Consider the following 23975-nt stretch of genomic DNA (forward strand, 5'->3'; position numbering starts at 1 on the left):
GTCATTTACTCTAGAGATGTAAAGGTATGAAAATTTCATATCATGATTATCGTGACCCGCGACCCTGTACTCAGGATAAGCGGTTGACTATGGATGGATGGATGGATGGATTATCGTGACCAAAACTATCACGTTATCAGTATTATCACGGTATTGTTAAAATGTGCTGAAAATGTACAAAATTACTGATACACACACTGAAATCATTTAAACAGATTTTATATTTGAAAATCTACAAACAACAAATAAAATTAGTAAACAAGGGAATAGCAAATGCAGTATAATAATAATAATAATTATTAGTAGTAGTAGTATTATTAACTTACACATTTTAAATTATCAAAATATGTTGGTTGGGTGACTAAACTACATAACATGTTATTACATAGCTCTCTGATATTCTTGATTCTGGTCGCTCATCCTGAAACTCCGGCTTCTTTCATGTCTCACACTCTCTCCTTTCATACAAACACAACTGGTGCCATTGTGCGTCTCTGTTATAGTTCACCGTCTGTCACTCACTCGACATTGTGTCGATGAGTTGACACTAGGGGTCGCTCCTGCGGAGCCCAGACATCTCTGATCTTGAGAAAAGGCCAATGAGAATTGGCGTGTGGAATTTGCATGCCACTCCCCCGGACATACGGGTATAAAAGGAGTGACGCTGCAAATACACATCAGATATCTTCTTCAGAGCCGAGAGAGCAGTCACAGAGCTGAATTCCTCTGCTGTCTTCATTCATCTCTCCAAGCTGTTCCAGCGGTTCTCCCCCTCACACACTACGTTGTGCTGAGCACACACCCCTGGGTGCTTCAGCAGCAGAAAAAGAGCTCACGGAGTGAATAACTTCATTTATATATATATATTTATATTCCCATATACATATACGTATATCCCGCAAAATGGTTTCCCTGTCAGTAAACCGCGTCTTCCTTGGACAGATGGCCCTCTGCCCTGGGTCGCATTGTTTGTAATAACTCCTCCCCCCTTGGGTAGGCGCTACCACGACGCCGCTCCACACGATGAGCTTCCGCTCCTAACTGTAAGACCATGTGTGTATTCCACCTAAAATCCCCCGGGTGAGGGCTTGGACCATATATTTGGACAATATATTTGGCCCCCAGCCGAACAATTTTGTTCCTTTTACAGGGGACAATAATAGAGAGAAGACCCCGGCTGGGCCAGCCAGTCCTTATACTTCTGAGCAGTTAGCCGTTGCCCTAGGTGCAGGGGACTGCTTCATGCCTGCCAGTGTGTTGGGGGTAGTTATGCGACGGCTTGCTGCACTGGCTACGAGGCACACAGAGGTCTGCCCATCTCGCACCACCAGTCTGCGTAACTCGGTTCAGCTCTTGTGGCGTTTTCCATGGGACCCCTAGTGTCAACTCAGCGACACAACGTCAACTGAGTGACAGACGGGGAACGTCTCGGTTACTAACGTAACCTTCGTTCCCTGATGGAGGGAACGAGACATTGTGTCCCTCCAGCCACAACACTGAACCAACTGCTGAAAGCACCGGGTCTTTTGCTCGGCTCCTCAGTGTGATATCTGATGTATATTTGCAGTGTCACTCCTTTTATACCCTTATGTCCGGGGGAGTGGCATGCAAATTCCACACGCCAATTCTCATTGGCCATTTCTCAAGATCAGAGATGTCTGGGCTCTGCAGGAGCGACCCCTAGTGTCAACTCATCGACACAACGTCTCGTTCCCTCCATCAGGGAACGGAGGTTACGTCACTAACCGAGACGTTATCGATTGTATTTCAGTATTTGTATTGGACGATTGCTTTGTAGACTGCAATGGATTATCAAATAATTTAAGAAAAAGGTAACATTTTAAAACATAAATCTCAAATCAACCCGTATGAAAAAATTTCCCCGTAATTATTTGAAAAGCTGTGTATTAATGGTATGAATGTACGTCACTTAAATGTTGCACGTCTTTGTTATTTGCCACTGTCTTGTTCGTTTGTCTTGGCTCAAAGTGATGCACTTGCTAGGAACTTTTTCTTTGCGTAAGCTTGCGTTTTTAAAAGTAAGTTAAGAATTTATTTCAACCCAATTAAATATTGTGTCCAACTATTTACGTTTCCCCAACACATGCACAGAGCTAAAAGTTAACATACCTTGCATGCACTATAAAGTGATGGATGGTTGTCACGAAGATGACTCGACAGATTGGACGTGTTGCCCCATTTCACAGCGCCTTTCCTCTGGCAAGCTCTGCAGACAGGGTTACCATCTTCTACTAATTTTCCCTCAGCATTCTTAGAAAATCCAAAATATGACCACACATCTGATTTGGTCTTGGAAGGTTGGAAATTCTCCCGAGTGCTGCCATTACCTTTCGCAATGTTTTCACACTAAAAAACAACACTAACAATGTTGCATGCTGCATAAATTGCATAAATTCCTAAGAACTCTGTATATGCTGTATATTCCAAGTCTTCTGAAGTCACACAATTGCTTTGTGTAAAGAACAGACTGAAATTTAAGAAGCCATTTGCTGAAAAGCTGAAACCCCTCTGCCGTGCTGTAGCTTACGAATCTCATTTGTGCTTATAGCATCAACGATGATCGTAACGAGATGTGAGAACAGTTGATATTGTGCATCAAACATTAAACCAGCCTTTTTTTCTTTTTTTTTTAAAGAAAGTCTGGATTTGGAATGACATGAGGGTGAGTAAATGATAACAACATTTGTCTGTTTCTTTAACTCGCTTAACCAGTTAGACCACATTGATCAACCAGCTTTCAGTAGAAAAAACATGCTGTTCCACCAGCACCAAACCATCTTAAACCAGCAAAGAAATTCCTGCTGGTCTAAGATGGTCCTTTCAACAGAAACAGGTACAAACTCAACCTTTCTTTCTTTTACATATTCAGTAAAGACCACCCTAATTTACACATGACCTTTCTGCTCTCTCAACTATGTGATGGCAAATGTGGAGCACATTATAACAATGAAACTTACTGAAGAAAGAAGCTTCTTGCAGACTAGAGAAAGGACCTTTGATACGGACAAAGAGAAAGCCTCGGGCTGAAAAGTTAGGGGTTTGTGGTAGTGAGTAAGTGTATGTGTGTGAGTGAATGGGTCAGTCAGGGCCCTTTTTGGTAAGCTAGGTCATGCCTGCCGCTGTCTGAGGAGAAACAGTTTCTATGTAAAATAACACCGCAACCTCTCTCTCCTTCCCTCACTCATTTCATTTTCTGCGGCATGTATGTTTCATTTTCTGCGGTGATGGGTTCCTCTCTGCAGAGTCTCCCTCTTTCAATCTTCCCCTGAGGGATGTTAGTTATGTGCTGCGGTCATTTCTAAGCTTCAAAGTCCCAGGGTGGAGCTCCAGAGTAGAAAATTATTGATTCTGTACCAAAAATGCCCAAAAAGGCTGTGTCTTTCAGAGGAATATCTTGAGCTGAGGTTTAAAGGTGAACTTGGTTATTTTGAAAAGTACTTATATGAATTATAAGATTATGTACACTCATTTCAGATGAAGACTCCAGTCTTCCTAATAAAAGTTTTATTTTACATTAAGTGAGTCGGATCATGAGGACCTACATTTTGTAATAACATGACCAGCTGAATTCTACTCGCTTTATCTTGATTACGTTCCTATTATTGGACACTTTTGCTCAAAGAATCAGTTAATCATGGTTGACTGCGAACTGCGCATTTCTACAAAGGTGTCAGAAACATGCGTAATGCTGCATCTAAGCCGCTAGAAGTCCAAGATAACAATTAGGGCTGGGAATGGATTTCAAAAAGAATCGAGAATCAACAGTCAAGAATCAACTCGAAACGTTGGAATCGATTCCAAAGCTGAAGTTTATTCCTTTCGGGGAAACTGGTTGGCATTTTCCCAACTGTGTCTATTTCCTCGACCACTGAACTACTACATATTTCAGAAGTCTATAAGCATCTGTATATACGCTCCATTTGTTCATCTGTATGAAGCAATCACACAAGCCTTTATACATATCTGCTTACCAATATAGTCTGCCGGTATTTTACTTTGGATAGAATTTATAGTCAATTACAACCCGTTCTCATTTCCTAGGCGTCAGTTTTTGATGCGTCAGTTTTTGACGCCTTGGGAGTGAGAACGTATTGCTCAAGTAACATGCCACATTTGTGACAGTAAAATGGCATACAATAACAACTTTTGTTACAACACAAGTCTGCAACAGGGAGTTCACATGAATAAATTGGTATGTTAAAGTTTAAATGATCACTGTGCTGCACTTATAAAAATGAGAATCTAACGCTTCTCTACTCGTTCTCAACATTTTTAGTGTTTTAAAACCTTTATATTAACAAGTCTACATTTTACACAATTTTACATTCACATTCAAAACGAAAATTTTAAATACACATTATAAAATATATTATATTGTATGAAATAAACCACAACAATCTGGATTGTTAAATAAAACTGAAGTGTATTGTTTAGACAATTTATTCAGTGTACAAAAGGTAGTGGACAATTATTGTATATAATAATTTAAACCTCTTTCTAAACAAGACGAGTGGTAACAGCTAGTGGGTAAGGGGCCCAGAGCAATATATAGTCAGAGGCCCCAGAATTACTTGCACCAACCCTGCTAACAGACAATTTCAATGTAGGTAAAATGGTGCTTTTAGTGAGATGATTTGTAGTAGTTCTTCGAAATACTGCTGCATCTACTCAAAACATTCCTCAAATGTATCTCGTGGGATTGAAGCATCGTGCTTTGGTATGTAGGCCCTTACTTAATATTAGAATTTAGACCTATTAATAGTAAATGTTGTTCATGCTAATTATAAATAGTACAAAGAACACTTTGTAGTGCGCTGTTTATTATGAGATTTAACTTTACCTCTGTCATGTTCATTCTGTTGGTTCATGTTTTCTTGTCTTTTATTTTGTATATCAAAGTTCCTCTTCTGGTCATGTGATGTTTTCCCTGTTCATGTGTCTTGTTTTCATTGATTCATTGGTTGATTACTTTGTTATCAGTTCTAGTTTGTCATTTGTTTAGTTTTATAGTCTTGTTATCTTGTTTATAGTGCTGTCTGTTCATTGGTTGTCTTGTTACCCATATCTGTGTATTTAAGCCCTTATGTTTGTCATTGTCTTTGGTATTGTGAATGTAACTTTGTTGTTTTGTTCAAGCCAAGTCAAGTCAAGTCAAGTCAAGCCAAGTCTAGTTTTATGTCAAGTCAAGACTTTTGTTCACGATTGAATTTATGGTTTTCGGATTTCACGATTGTAAATAAACTGCACCTGGGTTCAACCCTTCTTCATCGTCTCTTTGTCTGCCTGTTGCCAGCATTGTTACAAAATACCTGACCGCCCATAATGAACCAGGAGTCCGGCTCCTGCGCCTATGTCAGGGGAATCGTTCCCTGGATGAATGTGTGGGGGACTTCTGCTCTCTTGCCAGCGAGGTTGACGTTAATGGGGTCGTCCTCAAAGACTGCTTCCATTTCGGAAGTGAGCCAATCTCCTCATTGATGCCTGACAGTCGCAGTTCCCTCAGTCTTGTTCAATATATCAACCTTGCCCTAAAGATTACTAGTTACATTCACTGTGGGGGTGGCAGATGCCGAGCCAGAGTCCCACATCATGGTTGACGAGCCAACGCCTACGCCTGCCATAGCAAACGCACCAATGCCCACGCCTGCCATGGCCAACACACCAATGCCCACGCCTGCCACGGCCAACGCCCACACATGCCACAGCCAACGAGCCAATGCCTACGCCTGCCACAGCCAATGAGCCAACGCTCACGCCTGCCACATCCAAAAAGCCAATGCCACACTTGCCATGGCCAACGAGCCAATGCCCACGCCTGTCACGGCCAACGAGCTGGAAGCTTCGTCCGTCCAAGGGACAGCATTGTCAATCTCGTCCATCCCAGAGCCAATATTGTCAATCTCATCCATCCCAGAGACAGTGTTGCCAATCTCATCCATTCCAGAGCCAGCGTTGCTAACTTCGGCATCCCGGAGGAGGAGAAAGACTTTTGTTTCAATGTCTCCGCCCATGAACACTACCACGGAGGTCGTTTCCAAGTTTCTGCCCATGTACACGACCACGGAAGTCGTCTCCGAGTCTCTGCCCATGCACACGATCACAGAGTTCGTTTCAGAGTCTCTGCCCAAGTACACGACCACGTAGGTCGTTTCCTAGTCTCTGCCCATGTACACGACCATTGAGGTCGTCTCCGAGTCTCTGCCCATGTACACGACCACGGAGGTCATTTCCGAGTCTCAGCCCATGTACACGACCACGGAATTAGTTTCTAAGACTCTGCCCATGTACATAACCAAGGAGGTTGTTTCCGAGTCTCTGCCCATGTACATGACCACAGAGGTTGTTTCCGAGTCTCTGTCCATGTACACGACCATGGAGGTTGTTTCCAAGTCTCTGCCCATGTACACGACTACGGAGGTAATTTCTGAGTTTCTGTCCATGTAGACAACCACGGAAGTCGTCTCCGAGTCTCTGGCCATGTACACGATCACAGAGTTCGTTTCCGAGTCTCTGCCCAAGTGCACGACCACGGAGGTAATTTCTGAGTTTCTGCCCATGTACACGACCACAGAAATTGTCTCTGCAGGCCTTATTGGAAGAATTTCATGGAAAAACAGAAAACCTCTTTTGAAACAGAAAACAAAAAGCAAAGGTTAGAGTGGGCAAAGAAACACATAAATTGGATAATTGGATAACATAATTGGAAAAGAGTGTTATGGATCTTAACCCCATTGAGCTTTTGTGGGATCAGACTGTAAGGTGTGTAAGAAGTGCCCGACAAGACAGCCACGTCTATGGCAAGTGCTATAGGAATCGTGGGATGAAATGTCACCCGAGTATCTGGACAAACTGACAGCTAGAATGCCAAGGATCTGCAAAGCTCAACTCAAATCAGTTGAATGCCACTTTGGTGAATAAAAGTACCAATTTCTGTACAATATTCCAAACTTTTAGAGAAAGCGGTTTCTTTTATGCAATTTTTGACATGCCTTAAAACATGCCAGATTATTGCATACTGTGGCAACTCAAAAACAAACACAAAGACAATGTTAAGCTTCATTTAACAAACCAAATAGCTTTAACTGTGTTTGATATAATGTCAAGTGATTTTATAGTACCAAATAAGTAATAAGCCAATAAGCCTAATAAGCATAAGGCAAGACCCAGCTCAAGGCCACATTTACATGGTATTAAGGTGTCTCAAGGCGAGGCAACAAGATCAAACTGTGGAAGGCATCAGGTTAGTTTGAGACATGTAGAGATATGCAGTGACCTTTGTAGCATCATTTGGTGTCAGAGTTTCAAATACCCAGAGTGTTTCAGAACCAGCCCAAAAACATGTGTCCTTCAAAGGCATGACTTGAGCTGGGGTGTAAAGAAAGTGAACATGGGCTATGAGTGTGTCCACTCTACATGTGTCTGTGGCTGAATTTAGTAAACATTTAACTTTTTGTCCTTATGCCGGCATTACACAGCATTATTCATTGTTCTTAGGCTAATCAACGCAAAATGAATTTTGTGAGGCATAGTTATCCAGACAGAACAGCACATGTGTTTTTGTGTGGGTTTGTGAGTGGCGTGCTGCTCTGATTAAGCATATGCAGATTGCTGGAAGTCTGTCTGTGTGTGTGTGTGTGTGTGTGTGTGTGTGTGTGTGCATGAGAGAGCTGTGTTACACAGTGCTATGATGGAGGAGGTCTGTGCACATTAAAATATTTTACAGCCCGGCAACAGATCCACATCTGTAATCTTTTGTGACAGTGTTGTGCAACCAACTGTCCTTAAAGTGACTGATGCTAAAGGAGTGAATCAAAACACCTTCTTGAATGTGCTAGTTTCTATGATGTTGCACAGCTTTCAAACAGTACCACCTAGAGGTACATCTGCATTATGGTTTGAATGGTCTAAGCTGAGTGATCAGTGTTTTCATGATAAAATTATGAATGAATTATAGATGCTATGATATTAAGAAAAAACATGTTATTTATTTTATGATATTATTAATACATTTTCTCATGAAAAGTAGTACCACATAATTGATCCATATATATTATTCATATATATATTCTGATATATCATTATGCTTTTTTTCTATTTAAGTTCTGCTCTAAAATAGTTTTTGATCAAATTAATAAAATAAATTATGTATTATATTTCTATTAATTAATTCAATAATTTATGTATTCTGATATAAAAAAAAAATACATGTTATGTTCTGCTCTAAAATATTTTATTGTCTGGATATAGCTTGAAAGTGATGTTCAGTTTTGAGCGATTTGTCGGTTCTTTTCAAAGAATCAGTCAAATAGGTTACAAATCAAATTACATCCTTTCCTGTAATCTCAAATTACTGGAAAGGCCATTGAACTTCATGGAAATTCATTGGTCAAAAAGTGTGGGAACTCAGTTTAAATGGTTGTTTAGCATAATGGAAGCTAGCATGTGCAAAAACTGTAAATCTGCTTGTTTTAGGCTCATGGCTGCACCTGGGGAAGCCATAAAGCTGCTTTCTCCCAGTTATTTACATACGTTCTCACTTTTAATTTGTAGCTAATCCATGGTCATCAACCTACAGTGCTGTTTGGATTATCTGTGTTTGTTTTCTCTGTTAGAGGAGAGATGTGTTAATCAAAGATGGTAAAAGAGAGAAAGAGAGCTAGTGATGAAAGGAGAGATTAATAGAGAGAGAGAGAGAGAAAAAGACTATGTTGAAAGGAGAAGGCATTATAGTGAAAAGAAGAGTATTGGAAAAATAGAATTTTGAACCTGGATTGTCGCCAAGGTGGAATTTTGAACAAAACCCGATTTGTGGGTTTGTAAAGTTTAAGAAAGCAAGAAATAAAGGAGAGACTGAGGAGTGAGCACAGGGAAGCCGTACGTTGTTCGAATTTAGTGTGTGAATTGCTTCAAAGGATAATCTGGGTTTAACATCCCATAGTTGTATTAAAACACAAGAGAGAGAGAGCGAGTGACTGAGTAAGGTGTCAGAAGACTCAAGACAACCGGTCACATTTGAATGCAAGCATGTACACACACACACACAAACAGATGCATTCAAAAAAGAGACACTTTTTTCAAGCTCAGAACCAGGTGTATTATTGCACAGAAAGACAAACAGTGAGAATACAAATTCACAAAGAGTGTAGATCCAAAAACTCTTACGTATACACACACACAAACACACACACACATACTGTATATATGAGTATATCTAAATTACCACATTTTCCCATAACCCACATCTATTTCTCTCCTGTTCTCTCTCTTTCTTTCAAATATCTGCAAAATCAAATGCTTGGCAAGCCATATGATTGAATAATAAGGCTTTATGGAGGCATATAATGTCATGTTCTGTAGCTAAATAGTAGAGCATAGTAGAGAGTCTTATTCATTTATTTTAACTGCACTTCCAGTGGAGAGCCATTCAAAGGAAAAGCTGTAAAGTAAAACAGGAGAAAAAGACAGATGGAGGAGTTTATTTAAAACACTCATGAGAGAGATGGGTGTGTATTCTAGGTGTCACCACTAGGCCTCTCCTTACTAGGAGGGGCATAGAGCATGTGTGATAGAGTGATGGGGTTATGGAGAGAGGGTGGGAGAGGGGGAGTGAGAGAGAGATTGAGTACATGAGAGAAGGAGGGATGGGGTGATGAGTGTGTGCTCACATTGTAAGTGACATCTCTCCTCCTCAAACAGATTGTCTCTCTCTGCTTCTAATGGGATCCTGTTAGGAACCTTTTCTCTCCATTTATCCACCCCCCATCTCCTTGCTTCTCTCTCTGTCCCTTTTTTGGCCTATTTATCTCTTTCTCGCTTTCATATACATTCTTTTCTTGCATAAAAACATTGCAGCTTTTATTTAAATGCTGTCGTCCTTTAGTCACCAGAGTAATTTTTAATCTTTAATCTGTCTCTTTTGTAGAGGTTTTTGATTAATAAAAGTGTGCAGTGGTGTATGGGAATTTGAGTTTATGTGAGACCAACAACAGACTCCCCCTAAAACCCAGACCAATACCAGACTCTTTTAGTCCCAAACCAATTCCAGAGACCCTTGAGACCTAGACCAATACAAGACCCCAAAGACTCATCCCAGACCAATACCAGTACCCCTAAGACCTATCCCAGGCCCATAACAGACCTTCATAGACCCAGACTAATACCAGATCCATTAAGACCCATCCCAGGCCAATACCAGACCCCTTAAGTCCCATCCCAGTCCAATATCAGATCCCCTAAGACCCAGACCAATACCAAACCTAAAACCCAGAACAATACCAGAACCCTTAAGGTCCAGATCCATACCAGAACCCTAAGACGTATATCAATATACCAGACCTACTTAGACCCTGGTCAATGTCAGACCAATACCAGACCCCCTAAGACTCAGACCAATACCAGCCCCCTAACACCCAGACAAATACCAGCCCACCTAAGATCCAGACCAATTCCAGATCTCCTAAGATCCAGACCAATACCAGTCCCCCTAAGGCCGAGACCAATACCAGACTCCCTAAGAACTGGACCCAAACCAGTACCAAACACCCTAAGAAACATTCCATTACTTGCCCTCTAAAACCCAGACCAGTGCCCACCTAAAATGGCCCAGAGCAATGTCAGACCAATACCAAACATCCTAAGACCAAGAACTAACAACAAGATCTAGACCAAGACCTGTTGGCCCAAGAACCAGACAATCCATTGTAATTAAATTAAATTAAATGAAAATGCGGAATTTAATGCAGCACATACCATGCCGCCCATTGGTTATCTATCACCTTTATTAAGTTGGAAAAAGGCTGTCTGTCAGAGATTATCAAGCCAAGACCCAGATCCAGACTTTACAGACTTTGATTTTGGAATCCAGGCCCAGACTAACATGCTGAATAATGACTCAGACCCAGGCCACATTTATATGGTCTTCAGAGCTCTCAAGACCAAGACCACAAGATCAAGACACCAACTGATGTGCAGGCATCTTGGTAGTAACAGGTCAATTTCAGACAGGTAGTTGGAGTGATATGCAGTGACTTGATGCCCTCCAATCAGTTCAGTTTAATTCAGCTCATTTCAGTCTGTCCTTCAGTCTGTTCAAGCAAATAGAGGCCAAACACAGTGTGTGCACCACTGACTCCATCCAACCTCAGCTTGGTCTTGCATTGAGAGTGTGAGAATGTGTATGTGAGTACCTTTGTGTGTATTATAGTGTGGAGCAGATGAACGGAGCTGATGACAAAAGTGACTCTTACCCACATGGTGGAGATCTTACAATGAGCCCCATTCACTTTCCCAGTTGGGCTACATTTGCCAAAACTAACCTATTACCCACTCCTGCCAGATCTAAATCCCATGTCTCCTCACAATTTAATAAATGCTGGGCCCTGCTCCTTTTATTACCATGGCTAACCTCATCAGAGAGCTAGATTGCAAATCAAGAGACTGTGATAATAAAAACAAATGAACTATTAAAGTTTGTCAAATGATGCAAGTCTTTGCATTCAAAGAGTAGCCTATAGTTTAGTAAAAAATGACTGCTGTAAAATGGCCTATTGTTAAGCACGTGCAGTGACATATTGAGCTGTGGTGATCATTAAGGCTTGCAACATTTCCCCAATCCTGTTTCCACTCTCTCCCCCCATTGTAAATAAAAGTAAGATCGCCTCTAAATAAACGTGGCCAAATAAAAGTGGCCAAAAGGCCAAAGAAAAAAAGAAAGAAAAGAGTCATTGTTATTGTTATTGTTGACCTACAGGTCATATTTCTCACTCACTGATCCACAATCACTGCACTATCTACCAAAACAAAGTGGCAAAAAATCACTTTCCTGAACTTTCACTTTTCCTCACTGGGTTAGGAATGATCTTCCCAACCCTACCCGAACACCTAAGCCATGCTACTGTCAAGAAATGTCTAAAGACATATATCTTGTTAATGCACTGACTAAATACTTAGTTTATGCTTGTATTTAGTTTATGCTTGTAAGTCTCAACTTTTCATTGCTGCACTTCTCATGTTATGGCCTCTTAGGATGAATCACTTTTTGTTTAAATCATCTGCTAATTGAATAAATAGAAGCATATTTGTAATCCATTATTTACTTTTTGCATTGTAATAATAACTGAATTTATTTTTGGGATGATGTATTTATCAGAAGCGATTTCTTCAAGACTACTCGGGAAGCATGGCTTCCCCTAAAATTTCATAAGATTTTTGGCAATGCTGATTTTAATGTACATATAATATATATAAATTACAAATTATTTTCTGTGCATTTTAATATTTTAGCAAATTAATGTGTGAAATATCACACATTGCCATCGCACTGTTCAAGTAATGCAATAAGCATTTGTTCTACATGAATCTGTCAATAGAAGTCAGTGGATGCTGGCCTGTAGGCTATGGTAGATACTTGTACCATTCAAATGGAGTGGTGGTGGTGTAGTGGGCTAAAGAACTTAACTGGTAATCAGAACTGGTAATCAGAATGTTGTAGGTTCGATCCCCACAGCCACCACACTTGTGTCCTTGAGCAAGGCACTTAACTCCAGGCTGCTCTGGGCGGATTGTCCCTGTAATAAGGGCTCTGTAAGTCACTTTGGATAAAAGCGTCTGCCAAATGCATAAATATAAATGAATGGCGCTGAAGATCGATTTTGATTGGACAAGAGGATCTAAACACATCATTTTGGGTCCTGCCTAGATGCAGTATTCTCTGGGTGTCTATGAGAGCTTTGTGAGTGTTAATTGCATTGGATCTGCTTCTGATTGCCTATTGGATATTGAAGTATAGGTCTCTGCGGAACAATAATAGGTGTTTCCCAGTCTGTGGCCGTTTCCAAACCAGGATGGGTATTTCTAAACTTTCCATTGGAAAGTTCCATTCCAAGGGAATCTCAATGCCATATGCAAATCGTGTAAAGCAGCTGAAAAACTCCCATCCTGATTTGAAAACGCCCACTGATTAGGAAAAGCCCTTTTTTGCACTGCAGAGACTTAAGTATCTGGACATTGGGCTTCTCTTTATGAGGATTGGTCGAGTTTTAAAATAGGTGGAACTTTGCAGTAACATCCAATAATTGAGACGAGGATGTAAGTGATAACTTATGATATGTAAAAACACTGGAGATCAGCTCAGAGATACAAGCACAGTTATTTACAATCTCACGTCACATAACACATTTATTTCAGCTTTCAAATTGGTATAATTTTCCTGTTTTGTTGGGAAAAAAACCCAGATTGAGTTTATTTATTTATTTATTTAAAAAAAACTATTTGAGTAGTAGTTTATGCTGCCTTTAGGAGCAAAATTACAGACAATAGTCTGCGCTTCCCCACTTTTTAAAAGCACCAGCCACTACTGGTATTTATATGTTAATATGTATGTCAGTATGTTTGATTTATCAATGCTGTGACATAGCTTTGTATTTGTGTGTAACACAGCTCTGTGTTTGGCCTGCAGGCGGTGGACTATGAGAGCCGGAGCTCTTACTCTTTCTCAGTGGAGGTTCTGAATCCAATTGTGGACCCTCGCTTTCTGCGCCGCGGGCCTTTTAAAGACCGTGCCTCAATCAGAGTGGCTGTGCTGGATGCAGATGAGCCCCCTCGCTTCTCACGAGCACGTTACCGAATGGATGTATCGGAGAACTGCCCGCCGGCATGCACCATGGGACGGGTCAGCGCTGTGGACCCAGATACGGGTCTCACAAACAACATCAGGTAAACTGCAGTCCTTTGCTATTCTGGATGCGTTGGTGGCAAGTTGGAATACAGTAACAAATACTACAAATGTCCTGTTCCAAACAAAAGTGATACCTTACTGTTTACTGTCTACATACTGTATGCAACTACCTTCTATGGAAGCATTCTAACTGAAATTGAACCTCATTAAAACCTTAATTGAAACACTCATAGGCAGCTACTCCACATAGGTAATATGCTCCTTACATGAAGCAGTAACGTCTGTAACACCTATAAATGTAGAATGTCATTTTTAAATACTGTAGATTGAAATTTATATTGATACTATTGATTCAGTACTGAATTGAAATTTATGTTGATACTATTGATTCAGTACTGAATTAAATATAATTCCCTCGACTTCATCAACCAAGTTTGTTGCGATGCATTCTGGGATTGGATTGTCAGCAAAAGATGCATGCGATGCCTTAGAATTTAGCCAAAATTAATTAACTTATAAGGCAAAATTATTTTGGGACAGCTTTTGTGTTAATTGATAAAAACGCTCTCTAGGTAAGCAGCACATTAGGGTTTGAACAGAGCCATTATGTGACTAATTAACTATGGCTGAATGGTTCTATATTCTGTGTTTCAAACAGTTAAAAACCTTAATATAGATTAAAGTAATCATGTTACAAAACATGACTGCTTATTTTCAAATGGAAAAGCCCAATAATAATGGTCAAGTTTTATCAAAGTCTATAGCTACTTCAATAGTGCCTAATTAGGGATTCAAATTCTTACCTTGCCAGTCGGAGCACTTTTGTTTCCTTCCATTGGGTTTAAAGTAACTCCTGTATGACAGATTTTCAGATGAATCAAGGCTTCAGGTATATTCTCATCTTCAGTCCATGCCATCCCTACGGTCTATCCTATCTCCCTCAGGTTCTCCATCGATCCTCAATCTGACCCAGAGGCTCTATTCCACATCACTCCAGACACTGGGCTTATCACTACGGCGACTGAGTTGGACCGTGAGCATGAGCAGTGGCATAATATCACCATCATTGCCACACAGAGAGGTATACACAAACAGTGACATGGACATTGGTCAAAATACAGTGCTGTTCATTAGTTAAAAATACTGTATGTAGTAATGACTGTCAAAAAATATGCAATATTTTTGAGGCCATGGCCTACATTAAAAAATATCTTATATTACAGTATATTTGTCTTGTTTTCCACTAAAGATATCTAAGCGTCTTTAAAACAAGATACATTTACTTGAGAAGAAACATAATAGTAAAGATTTTAATACTTTTTTCAGAGAATATATATTGAATTACGTTTTTTGAATAAAGTTTTCTTACAGTATTGGCAAATAGCTTTATCTAGTGTTTACCATAAGTAAGATTTATGCTTGGAACAAGAAAAAACTCACATGCTCTTACATATTTAGCCATGGTGCTCTTGTATGCAACAGGAGTTTGAATCAAGGTTGTGACATTTTCTTTTTACATCCCCTCTTTCCCATAATTTCCTAACCTTTCTAAACTATCATATAATGGAAAATTTGGCAAAAAGCCCACAAAGGATGCAATACCGCCTCAGTTACTGCTGTAACCTTGGTTCCCTCAAAGGAGGGAACAAGATGCTGGGTCAGTAGCTGATGCAGTGTGAGCTCTTCCTAGGGGTGGTGAATTTGAAACCCTATACCATCACATCAATTTGAAAGGCTGGCTTGGTGCTCCGCACTATGCTTGTGTCACCAAAAGCATATAATCCAGAGCCCAGCACCACACAATCTGAATTTTCAGACTGAAGGGAGGATAGCACATCACTCAGTCCTGTAACAGTGAAAAATATTCAGTGTCAAGTTCCCTCCTTACAGGGAACTTGGAGGTCACTTCGATGCTGTGTCAGTACCTGATGCTGTGGGACCTGAATATCATAACGCTGTGCTACTGATAGAGTAATGACCACTAGCCAACATACTTGTAAAAAGGCATTGCTTTAACCACACTTTCATATTGAAAAATAGAAAGGGAAGTGGAGGAACAATAAACCATATGGCTCGATGCCAAGACAGATGCACTAGCCATACCTAGGGCTATAGTGAAGATGGTGCCACAGATGGCTGCCTCAGTGTGGAGCTCTCCAATTCTTTTGTTGTTTTTGTTTGTTTGTCCTATGTTTGGTAATTTTTCCAATCAGTTTTACCAGGGACGAAGTGCTGAACATTCAGCAGATCATATCTGACAATCTTTTCCAGGTTTTTGACTATTCAGGCATTTTGCTGGACATTTTAGTTGGAGGCGCAGCTGTGTTGTTGCTATGAGATGCAGGTGAGGGCCGGCGTGCTGGTCAAGCTCAAACAACTACTGTACATCTCCTCACCCATACAAACAAGGACTTTTCAAACTCTGCTGCCTTGTGCTTCACAGAAACCTGACTGAGTTAAGCTATTCCGGACAGTGCATTACATCTGCCAGGCTTTCAACTGTTCAGAGCGGATCACATTTCGGATTTAATGGGGAAAACGAGAGGCGGTCGAACAAGTAAATGAAAGTTGGTGTACAGATGTAACAACGTTAAAGAAGATGTGATGTCCTAATTTGGAAGTGCTATAAACTGCAAGCCTTTCTACTCGCCACAGGTGTTTTCCTCCTTTTTTCTGGTGAGTGTTTATATCCCTCCACACGTGTGCGTGAATGCAGTGCTGCAACAGATGCCTGATCTGATCATAGACACGGAACAGCAATACCCGGACTCAGTTATTATTATTCTTTGCGATTTTAACAGAGCCAATAATACCCATGAACTGCCAAAATACAGACAGCATATTACATGCCCCACCAGGGACAGAAATATACTGGACCACTGTTACACAACATTGAAGGATGCATATCGCTCTGTCCCTAGAGCAACTTTGGGACTCTCTGATCACTGTCTGGTTCATCTTCTTCCAGCCTGTTGGGGTGTTCCTCCTAAAGTCCACAATCATCTCCACTGTCCAACCATTCAACCTCCCTTCTGTATGCAGACTCATTGTCATCTTGGATGAGGCAGATGACAGTTGTGTCATCTGCAACTTCAACAGCTTGACAGAGGAGTCCTTGGCAGTGCAGTCTTTGGTATACTGGGAGACGAGTAGTGGGGAGAGCACACATCCCTGGGGGCACCAGTGCTAATCATACATGTGCTGGAGGTGAATTTCCCCAGTCTCACTAGCTGCTGCTTGTTTGTCAGAAAGCTGGTGATCCACTGACAGGTAGATGTAAGAACAGAGAGCTGGGTTAATTTATTCCATAGGAGAGCTGGGATGATGGTGTTGAAAGCTGAACTGAAGTTCACAAAACGGATTCTTGCATACTGTATGTCCCTGGTCTATCCATATGTTGCAGGATAAGTTGCAATCCCATGTTGACTGCATTATCCACAGACCTGTTTGCTCTATAAGCAAATTGAAGGGGATCTAGAAAGCGTCCAGTGATGTCCTTCAGGTGGGCACCAGTCACCAGTCTCTCAAATGACTTCGAAGCCTATTTAGGGGTTTCAATGCAAGTTCGCTAACTGGTTAGTTTAGCGGTGTTGTGTAATGCTATTAGCTTAGCTGTACTGTGTTTACAATATGGCGTCGGCAGGTTGTGCATGCACGGTAAATTGCCCCGGAAGGGTCTCTTTAGGACTTCCCGTGAACTTTCCTCGCCATAGCAACCGACACCAGTGATTTGTGATCTTGGTCAATACTAATGGTTTAATTGATGCATATGAACGTCAGCATGTTCCACAATGCACAAATAAACAGTAATCAGTTAAAGGGCCCAGATTCTCACACCAATATTTGTAGCGAATTTGGTATGATAAATGTACACTGCACAGGTTAAAGTGTTGTGTACATTACCATTATTTGTTAGGGAAACAGCATGTGTGAGCTAGGAATTAAATTAAACGGTCCTATTTCTACATTACAATGTAAGGAAATTGTGACAACCGCCAAAGGAAGGGACGGAAACAGGCGACAGCTTAAGGGGTAAGCTTTTTATTTTACTAAATATATACATATATTTGTGTCACAGTCTTTCTTGGACGGGTTGTCGGGCTCCCCATGCTCCGTCGCTGCTGCACTTTTATGCCGCTCTCCTCATGTTACTGAAATCAGACACAGGTTTTTCATCATTTAGCTCAGGTGTGAGCGCCCTTACCACTTTTCTCTCCCAGATGGGCGCTTGACCACGCCCCCGCTGCCACATACCCCCACCGCCCGACTCAGGCCGGGGCGTCATCCGGCCTGCCTACCACTCCCCCATTTCTGGAGAGGAAGTCAGCGGCAGCCATCTGCACCCCGGTCTGTGGACCACCTTGAACTTAAAAGGCTGGAGGGCCAGATACCAATGGGTGATCCGGGCGTTAGTATCTTTCATGCGGTGGAGCCACTGCAGTGTGGCATGATCCGAGCAGAGGGTGAAGGCCCGCCCCAGCAGGTAGTATCGGAGGGTGAGGACCGCCCACTTGATGGCCAGACACTCCTTCTCTACGGTGCTGTACTTAGTCTCCCTCAAGGAGAGCTTCCGGCTAATGTACAGCACCGGGCTCCTCTCCCTCCACCACCTGCGAGTACGGCCCCCAACCCTCTGTCTGAAGCGTCCGTCTGCAAAACAAAAGGGAGAGAGAAGTCAGGTGCATGCAAAAGCGGCCCCCCACAAAGTGCAGCTTTAATCTGTGTAAACGCCTGTTGGCACTGCTCTGACCATTGGACCGGATCTGGAGCCCCCTTTTTAGTAAGGTCAGTCAGCGGGCTGGTGACATCCGAATAATTAGGTACAAACCGTCTGTAATAGCCAGCCAGCCCCAGGAACTGCCTCACCCCCTTTTTGCTCTTGGGTCTAGGGCAAGTCGCAATCGCCGCGGTCTTGTCAATTTTGGGATGCACCTGGCCATGACCCAAGTGGAACCCCAGATACCATACCTCCACACACCCAACCGCGCACTTTTTCGGGTTTGCCGTGAGCCCCGCCCGCCGCAGCGATCTCAGGACGGCCCTCAGATGTTGCAAGTGCCGCTGCCAATCATTGCTATAAATGATGATATCATCTAGATAGGCAGCAGCGTAAGCAGTATGCGGTCTGAGGATCCTATCCATGAGGCGCTGAAACGTGGCTGGTGCCCCGAACAAACCAAAAGGAAGCGTCACGTAATTGGTGTAATCCGAACGGCGTGGTGAAGGCCGTTTTTTCACGGGATATTGGTGTCAAGGGGATCTGCCAATAACCCTTCGTTAGATCCAAGGTCGAATAAAACCGAGCAGTACCTAACCGATCGAGCAGTTCATCAACAAGGGTACGCGTCAAATTTAGACACCGCGTTGACTTTTCTATAATCCACACAGAAACGTACAGACCCGTCGCTCTTGGGAACAAGGACGACCGGGCTGGACTAATCGCTGTGAGATTCTTCTATTACTCCCATGTCAAGCATCGCGTCCAATTCTTCCCGAACTATTTTCTTTTTATGTTCGGGCAAGCGATAAAGGTGGCAACGTACCACTACGCCCGGCTCGGTCTCGATGTGGTGTTGTATGATGTCTGTGCGGCCCGGTAGAGGAGACAACACGTCTGCACACTCCTTTTGTAGTTCGGAAACCTCTGCGAGTTGGCGTGGTGAGAGGTGGTCTCCACAAGGAACCGGGGTGTTAGGATTGCAGGCTTTGTTTACCTCCGGTCCGAGCTCCGCCCTGTCCGGAACTACCGTTGCCAACGTCACAGAGGCCGCCTCTTCCCTCCACAATTTCAGGAGGTTGAGGTGATATATAAACGTACCCTCTATCGGTACGTTTAACTTCATAATCGAGGTCCCCTACTCGTCGTGTGACCTCAAAGGGTCCTTGCCACTTGGCGAGTAATTTCGAGCTCGATGTTGGGAGTAATACAAGCACTTTATCTCCCGGTGCAAATTCCCGTAGCTGAGCACCCCTGTCATACAGCCGGCGTTGGCGTTCTTGAGCCTGGAGCAAATTCTCCTGTGTTAATTGCCCCAGTATGTGGAGTTTTGCTCGAAGATCAAGAACGTATTGAATTTCATTTTTAGCATTAGAAGGTCCCTCCTCCCAAGCTTCACGGATGACGTCGAGGACCCCGCGTGGGCGTCGTCTGTACAGCAGCTCAAATGGGGAAAATCCGTGGAGGCTTGCGGAACCTCTCGTACTCGCGAATAACAGGGGTCCAGCCACTTATCCCAATTCCTAGCGTCTTCGTGCACGAATTTACTGAATCATATTTTTGAGTGTTTTATTAAATCATTCCACCAGTCCATCCGTCTGAGGATGGTACACGCTAGTGCTGAATCGACTTAATGCCCAATAGTTCGTAAAGTTCGCGAAGTGTTCGTGACATAAAAGTAGTGCCTTGGTCGGTGAGGATTTCTTTCGAACCCACACCGGGAGATTATCTTGAAGAGTGCCCCGGCAACACTACGTGCTGAGATGTTGCTCAGAGGCACTGCTTCCGGATACCACGTTGCGTAATCCACCAGGACTAACACAAAGCGATGTCCGCATGACGTCCGTTCTAATGGCCCGACGAGGTCCATTCCAATTCTCTCGAAGGGAACCTCGATCAATGGAAGGGGGCGCAAAGGCGCTTTTGGGGTGGCCGGTGGGTTTACCAGCTGACATATGCGGCACACCGCACACCACCTGCGGATGTCGTCGCCAATGCCCGGCCAATAGAAACGGGCTATTAGACGAAAAAGTGTTTTCTGTTCCCCTAGGTGACCGGCCATAGGATTATAGTGAGCCGCCTGGAAAACCATTTCCCGGCGGCTCCGTGGAATCAACAATTGTGTCACCTCCTCCTTTGTTTGAGCGTCCTGCATCACTCTGTACAACCGATCTTTAATAACTGAAAAATACGGATATGAAATGGCGATACCCGGCCGGAGTTGCTGACCATCGATTACTCTCACTTGGTCAAAAGCGTGCTTAAGGGTTTATCCCGCGACTGCTCCAAGGGAAAGTCCCCTCAGGGAACTCCCTGAGAGGAGGGGTGACCCCTCGCCCCTTCCCTCGTCACTCGGAGCAGCCGAGGACGGCCCCGGCTCCGCCTCCCCTGCCAAAGCATCGCACATCACACACCTCTTCACTTTCATGCAGGACCCATCCGCACAAACTCCCTCTAATACATTTCTAAAATTCGGCCAATCAGTACCCAAGATTAGCGGATGGGTGAGGCGGAACTAACGCTGCCTCCACACTATGTTTTTCTCCCCGAATTTGATCGCTAAAGTCACCATGGGGTACTTGTGAATATCCCCATGCACACACCTCACCCTCACCCGTTTAGCTGTGCCCAAAGCCCGGGTTGAACCAAGCGTTGGTGGATGGTGGTCTGATTACAGCCGGTATCCATCAATGCTTGGTATGTACCCCCTGGATCCTTACCTGGGACCCGTACGCTCCAGCCTGACCGGGGGCAGCCTGCGGGACATCGGAGACCCGCACCACCGTCCCCACCTCCATCAGCGGACACTGATCCCGGAAGTGGTCCGGGTCTCCGCACCTCCAGCAGACCGGCCCAGGCGCCACAGCCGCACCCGTGCTGGCGGGCGCCACCACCTGAGGAGGAGAGTGGCTGAAGGACGGGGAAGGGTTAGGCGGGTTCTCCCACGGCCGGGAAGTTGGCCTGGTGTATCCTCCACGCCTGCGGGGGGCAGGAACGGGCCCTGGGGAGAGAGCAGAGCGAGAGGGAACGGGGGGGGGAGAAACAGGGGAAGACACAGGGGAAGGAGAGAGAGAGAGAGGGAGGGCTCATCCGCCCTCAGTATCACCGCCAAGTGGTCGCTCCATGAAGCTGAACAGCTGCCTCCAGCGACGCCGGGCGGTGGCACTGGACCCATTCCGCCATTCTCCTGGGCAGTCGTTGCGCGAATTGCTCCAGTACCACCTGATCGATGACTCCCTCGACGTCGCGGTCCCCCGCGAGCAGCCACCACCGACAGGCGTCCCGGAGCCGTTGAGCAAACGCAAACGGGCAGTCGGTCTTCTCAAGCTTCATGCTCCGGAAAAGCTGGCGATTCTCTTCCGGGCTCCGACCAACCCGTTGCAGAATGGCCCTCTTCAAGTCAGAGTAAGCCAGGAGGTTCGTCGCCGGCAGTTGTTGTGCCGCGAGCTGTGCTTCCCCGGACAGGAGAGGAATTAAACAGGCTGCCCACTGTTCGGGCGGCCAGCCCCAGATTTCAGCCGTCTTCTCGAACAAGTCGAGGAAGGCCTCAGGATCATCTGCTACCCCCATCTTCTGTAACGTGGGCGGGGGCAGCGTAGCGTGGGTGTCCGGGGTCGCGGCTGGGGCCTACGCAGCCTCCTGGCTGAGGAGGCTCCGGATAGCGAGTCAGTCCTCTGCCTGAGCCCTCATGATCTCGAAGAACCGCTGATCTTGATCCTGCCGGAGCTCAAGCAGGGATTGTTGGTGGCCTTGATGGAGAGTAGCGAGGGACTGGAGGATTTCCGCCAGCTGGGAGGACTCTATGGGGCGATCTTGTTCCATAACAAAAAAAAAATGTTCCCGGGTTTCTGCACCAATGTGACAACTGCCAAAGGAAGGGACGGAAACAGGCGACAGCTTAAGGGGTAAGCTTTTTATTTTACTAAATATATACATATATTTGTGTCACAGTCTTTCTTGGACGGGTTGTCGGGCTCCCCATGCTCCGTCGCTGCTGCACTTTTATGCCGCTCTCCTCATGTTACTGAAATCAGACACAGGTGTTAGTCATCATTTAACTCAGGTGTGAGCGCCCTTACCGCTTTTCTCTCCTGGACGGGCGCTTGACCACGCCCCCGCTGCCACAGAAATTTATAATGGAATCGGTTGTGTTTGACAACCGTTATAATTTAGATAAATGACAAATAACTAGATTATTTGTCTGAATAAAATTATCTAACATTACCATAGTAATACAACATCTCGTTGTATCAGCTCAAAATGTCAACTGTAGGCAATTAGCTTTAATAAGAGAATTATGATTAATTCTCTTATTGGAGTAATATTATTATCATGGCTTATTGACAATAATATTACACATATAAGTATAGCTTTGAAGCAAAATCTTTTAGAAACAGGAATGAGATTATTTATCAAAATATACCACTGTCAAAATATCTTTAAAAGGGAAATATTAATAATTAATCATAATTCTTGATAATTAATTATGAACATTTGGATTGGTTAATAGAATCAACTTGATGTAGCTGAATTAACATTACAATCAATTTATCTGTTCGTTCAACGAACACTCAGTATTGATCGTCTATCAATTCTCAGAAAGGATATTTTTTATGGCTACACAAAAATAACTCTTTCTTAGCATGTAGCTGTGAATTAATCATTACATTGACGTTGATTTACAAGCAGACCAGAATCAATTCGCAAGAATTTACACAAAATTTTATTTAACTAAAATACGAACACATATCTTATCTAAACAAAAATATACACACAAAACCACTCATACATGGGAAAGGGAAAAGAGGAAATAAAATGAAACCGAAACAGAATAGGGGAGATGCAGTTATGGAAAAAGTCACCTGGACCATCTGAGAAAGGTTTCTTAAGAGCACCTTTGTTACAAAGGGGTTTTCATATTCTACCAAACTATGTTCAGTTAGTTACTGGTACAATACTTGCAATGCCTTGGCTGTTGAGAGAGTGCCCTGAAGCAGTTGCAGGAGAAAGGCTTGCAACCAATTTCTTCCATGTTGAATTAAGAAATGATGATGAACTGTGGTTCATTGACTCTATGGTAGAAGTTACACATGGCTTGAGGTGTTGAGGCCTGCCGGATGCAGGATGTCACACAAGGATTAATTTGGTAGGAAACATGATACTAAATAATTTTACATTAGCTGGTAGTCCTGTCACAAGTCATGCATAAAACAGTATACAGTACAAAAAACACGAAGAAGAAAAATTCCTTATGTGTGGAAGCATACTTGGCAATAAAGCTCATTCTGATAAATCTTTGCAAATGTGTTAAATTACCTGTGAACATACCCTGCAGCCAGCCACACATTCACTGAGCACTTTATTAGGAACATCTGTACAACCTACATATTCAAGCGATTATCTAATCAGCCTATTGTGTGGTTGCAGTGCAATGTATAAAATCAGTTAATGTTCATATCAACCATCAGAATTACATCTCCTCCAGAGGAAAAAATGGGATCCGAGAAATTTCAACCATGGCATGAATATTGGTGCCAGATGGGCTGGTTTGAGTATTTCTGT

The 23975-nt window shown here is 43.2% G+C and overlaps 1 protein-coding gene across 1 annotated transcript in view; it reads left to right on the forward strand.

Annotated features, from left to right (window-relative positions):
• LOC127649728 (cadherin-24-like) overlaps positions 1–23975 on the forward strand; it is a 124767-nt gene that overhangs the window by 79882 nt on the left and 20910 nt on the right. The window contains exons 6-7 of the mRNA XM_052134956.1: positions 13478–13734; positions 14641–14777. Coding sequence (XP_051990916.1) covers positions 13478–13734; positions 14641–14777 — 394 coding nt within the window. The remainder of the gene's footprint in view (positions 1–13477; positions 13735–14640; positions 14778–23975) is intronic.

This window comes from Xyrauchen texanus, chromosome 9 (assembly GCF_025860055.1).
Source record: "Xyrauchen texanus isolate HMW12.3.18 chromosome 9, RBS_HiC_50CHRs, whole genome shotgun sequence".
In the NCBI taxonomy this organism is placed as follows: Eukaryota; Metazoa; Chordata; class Actinopteri; order Cypriniformes; family Catostomidae; genus Xyrauchen; species Xyrauchen texanus.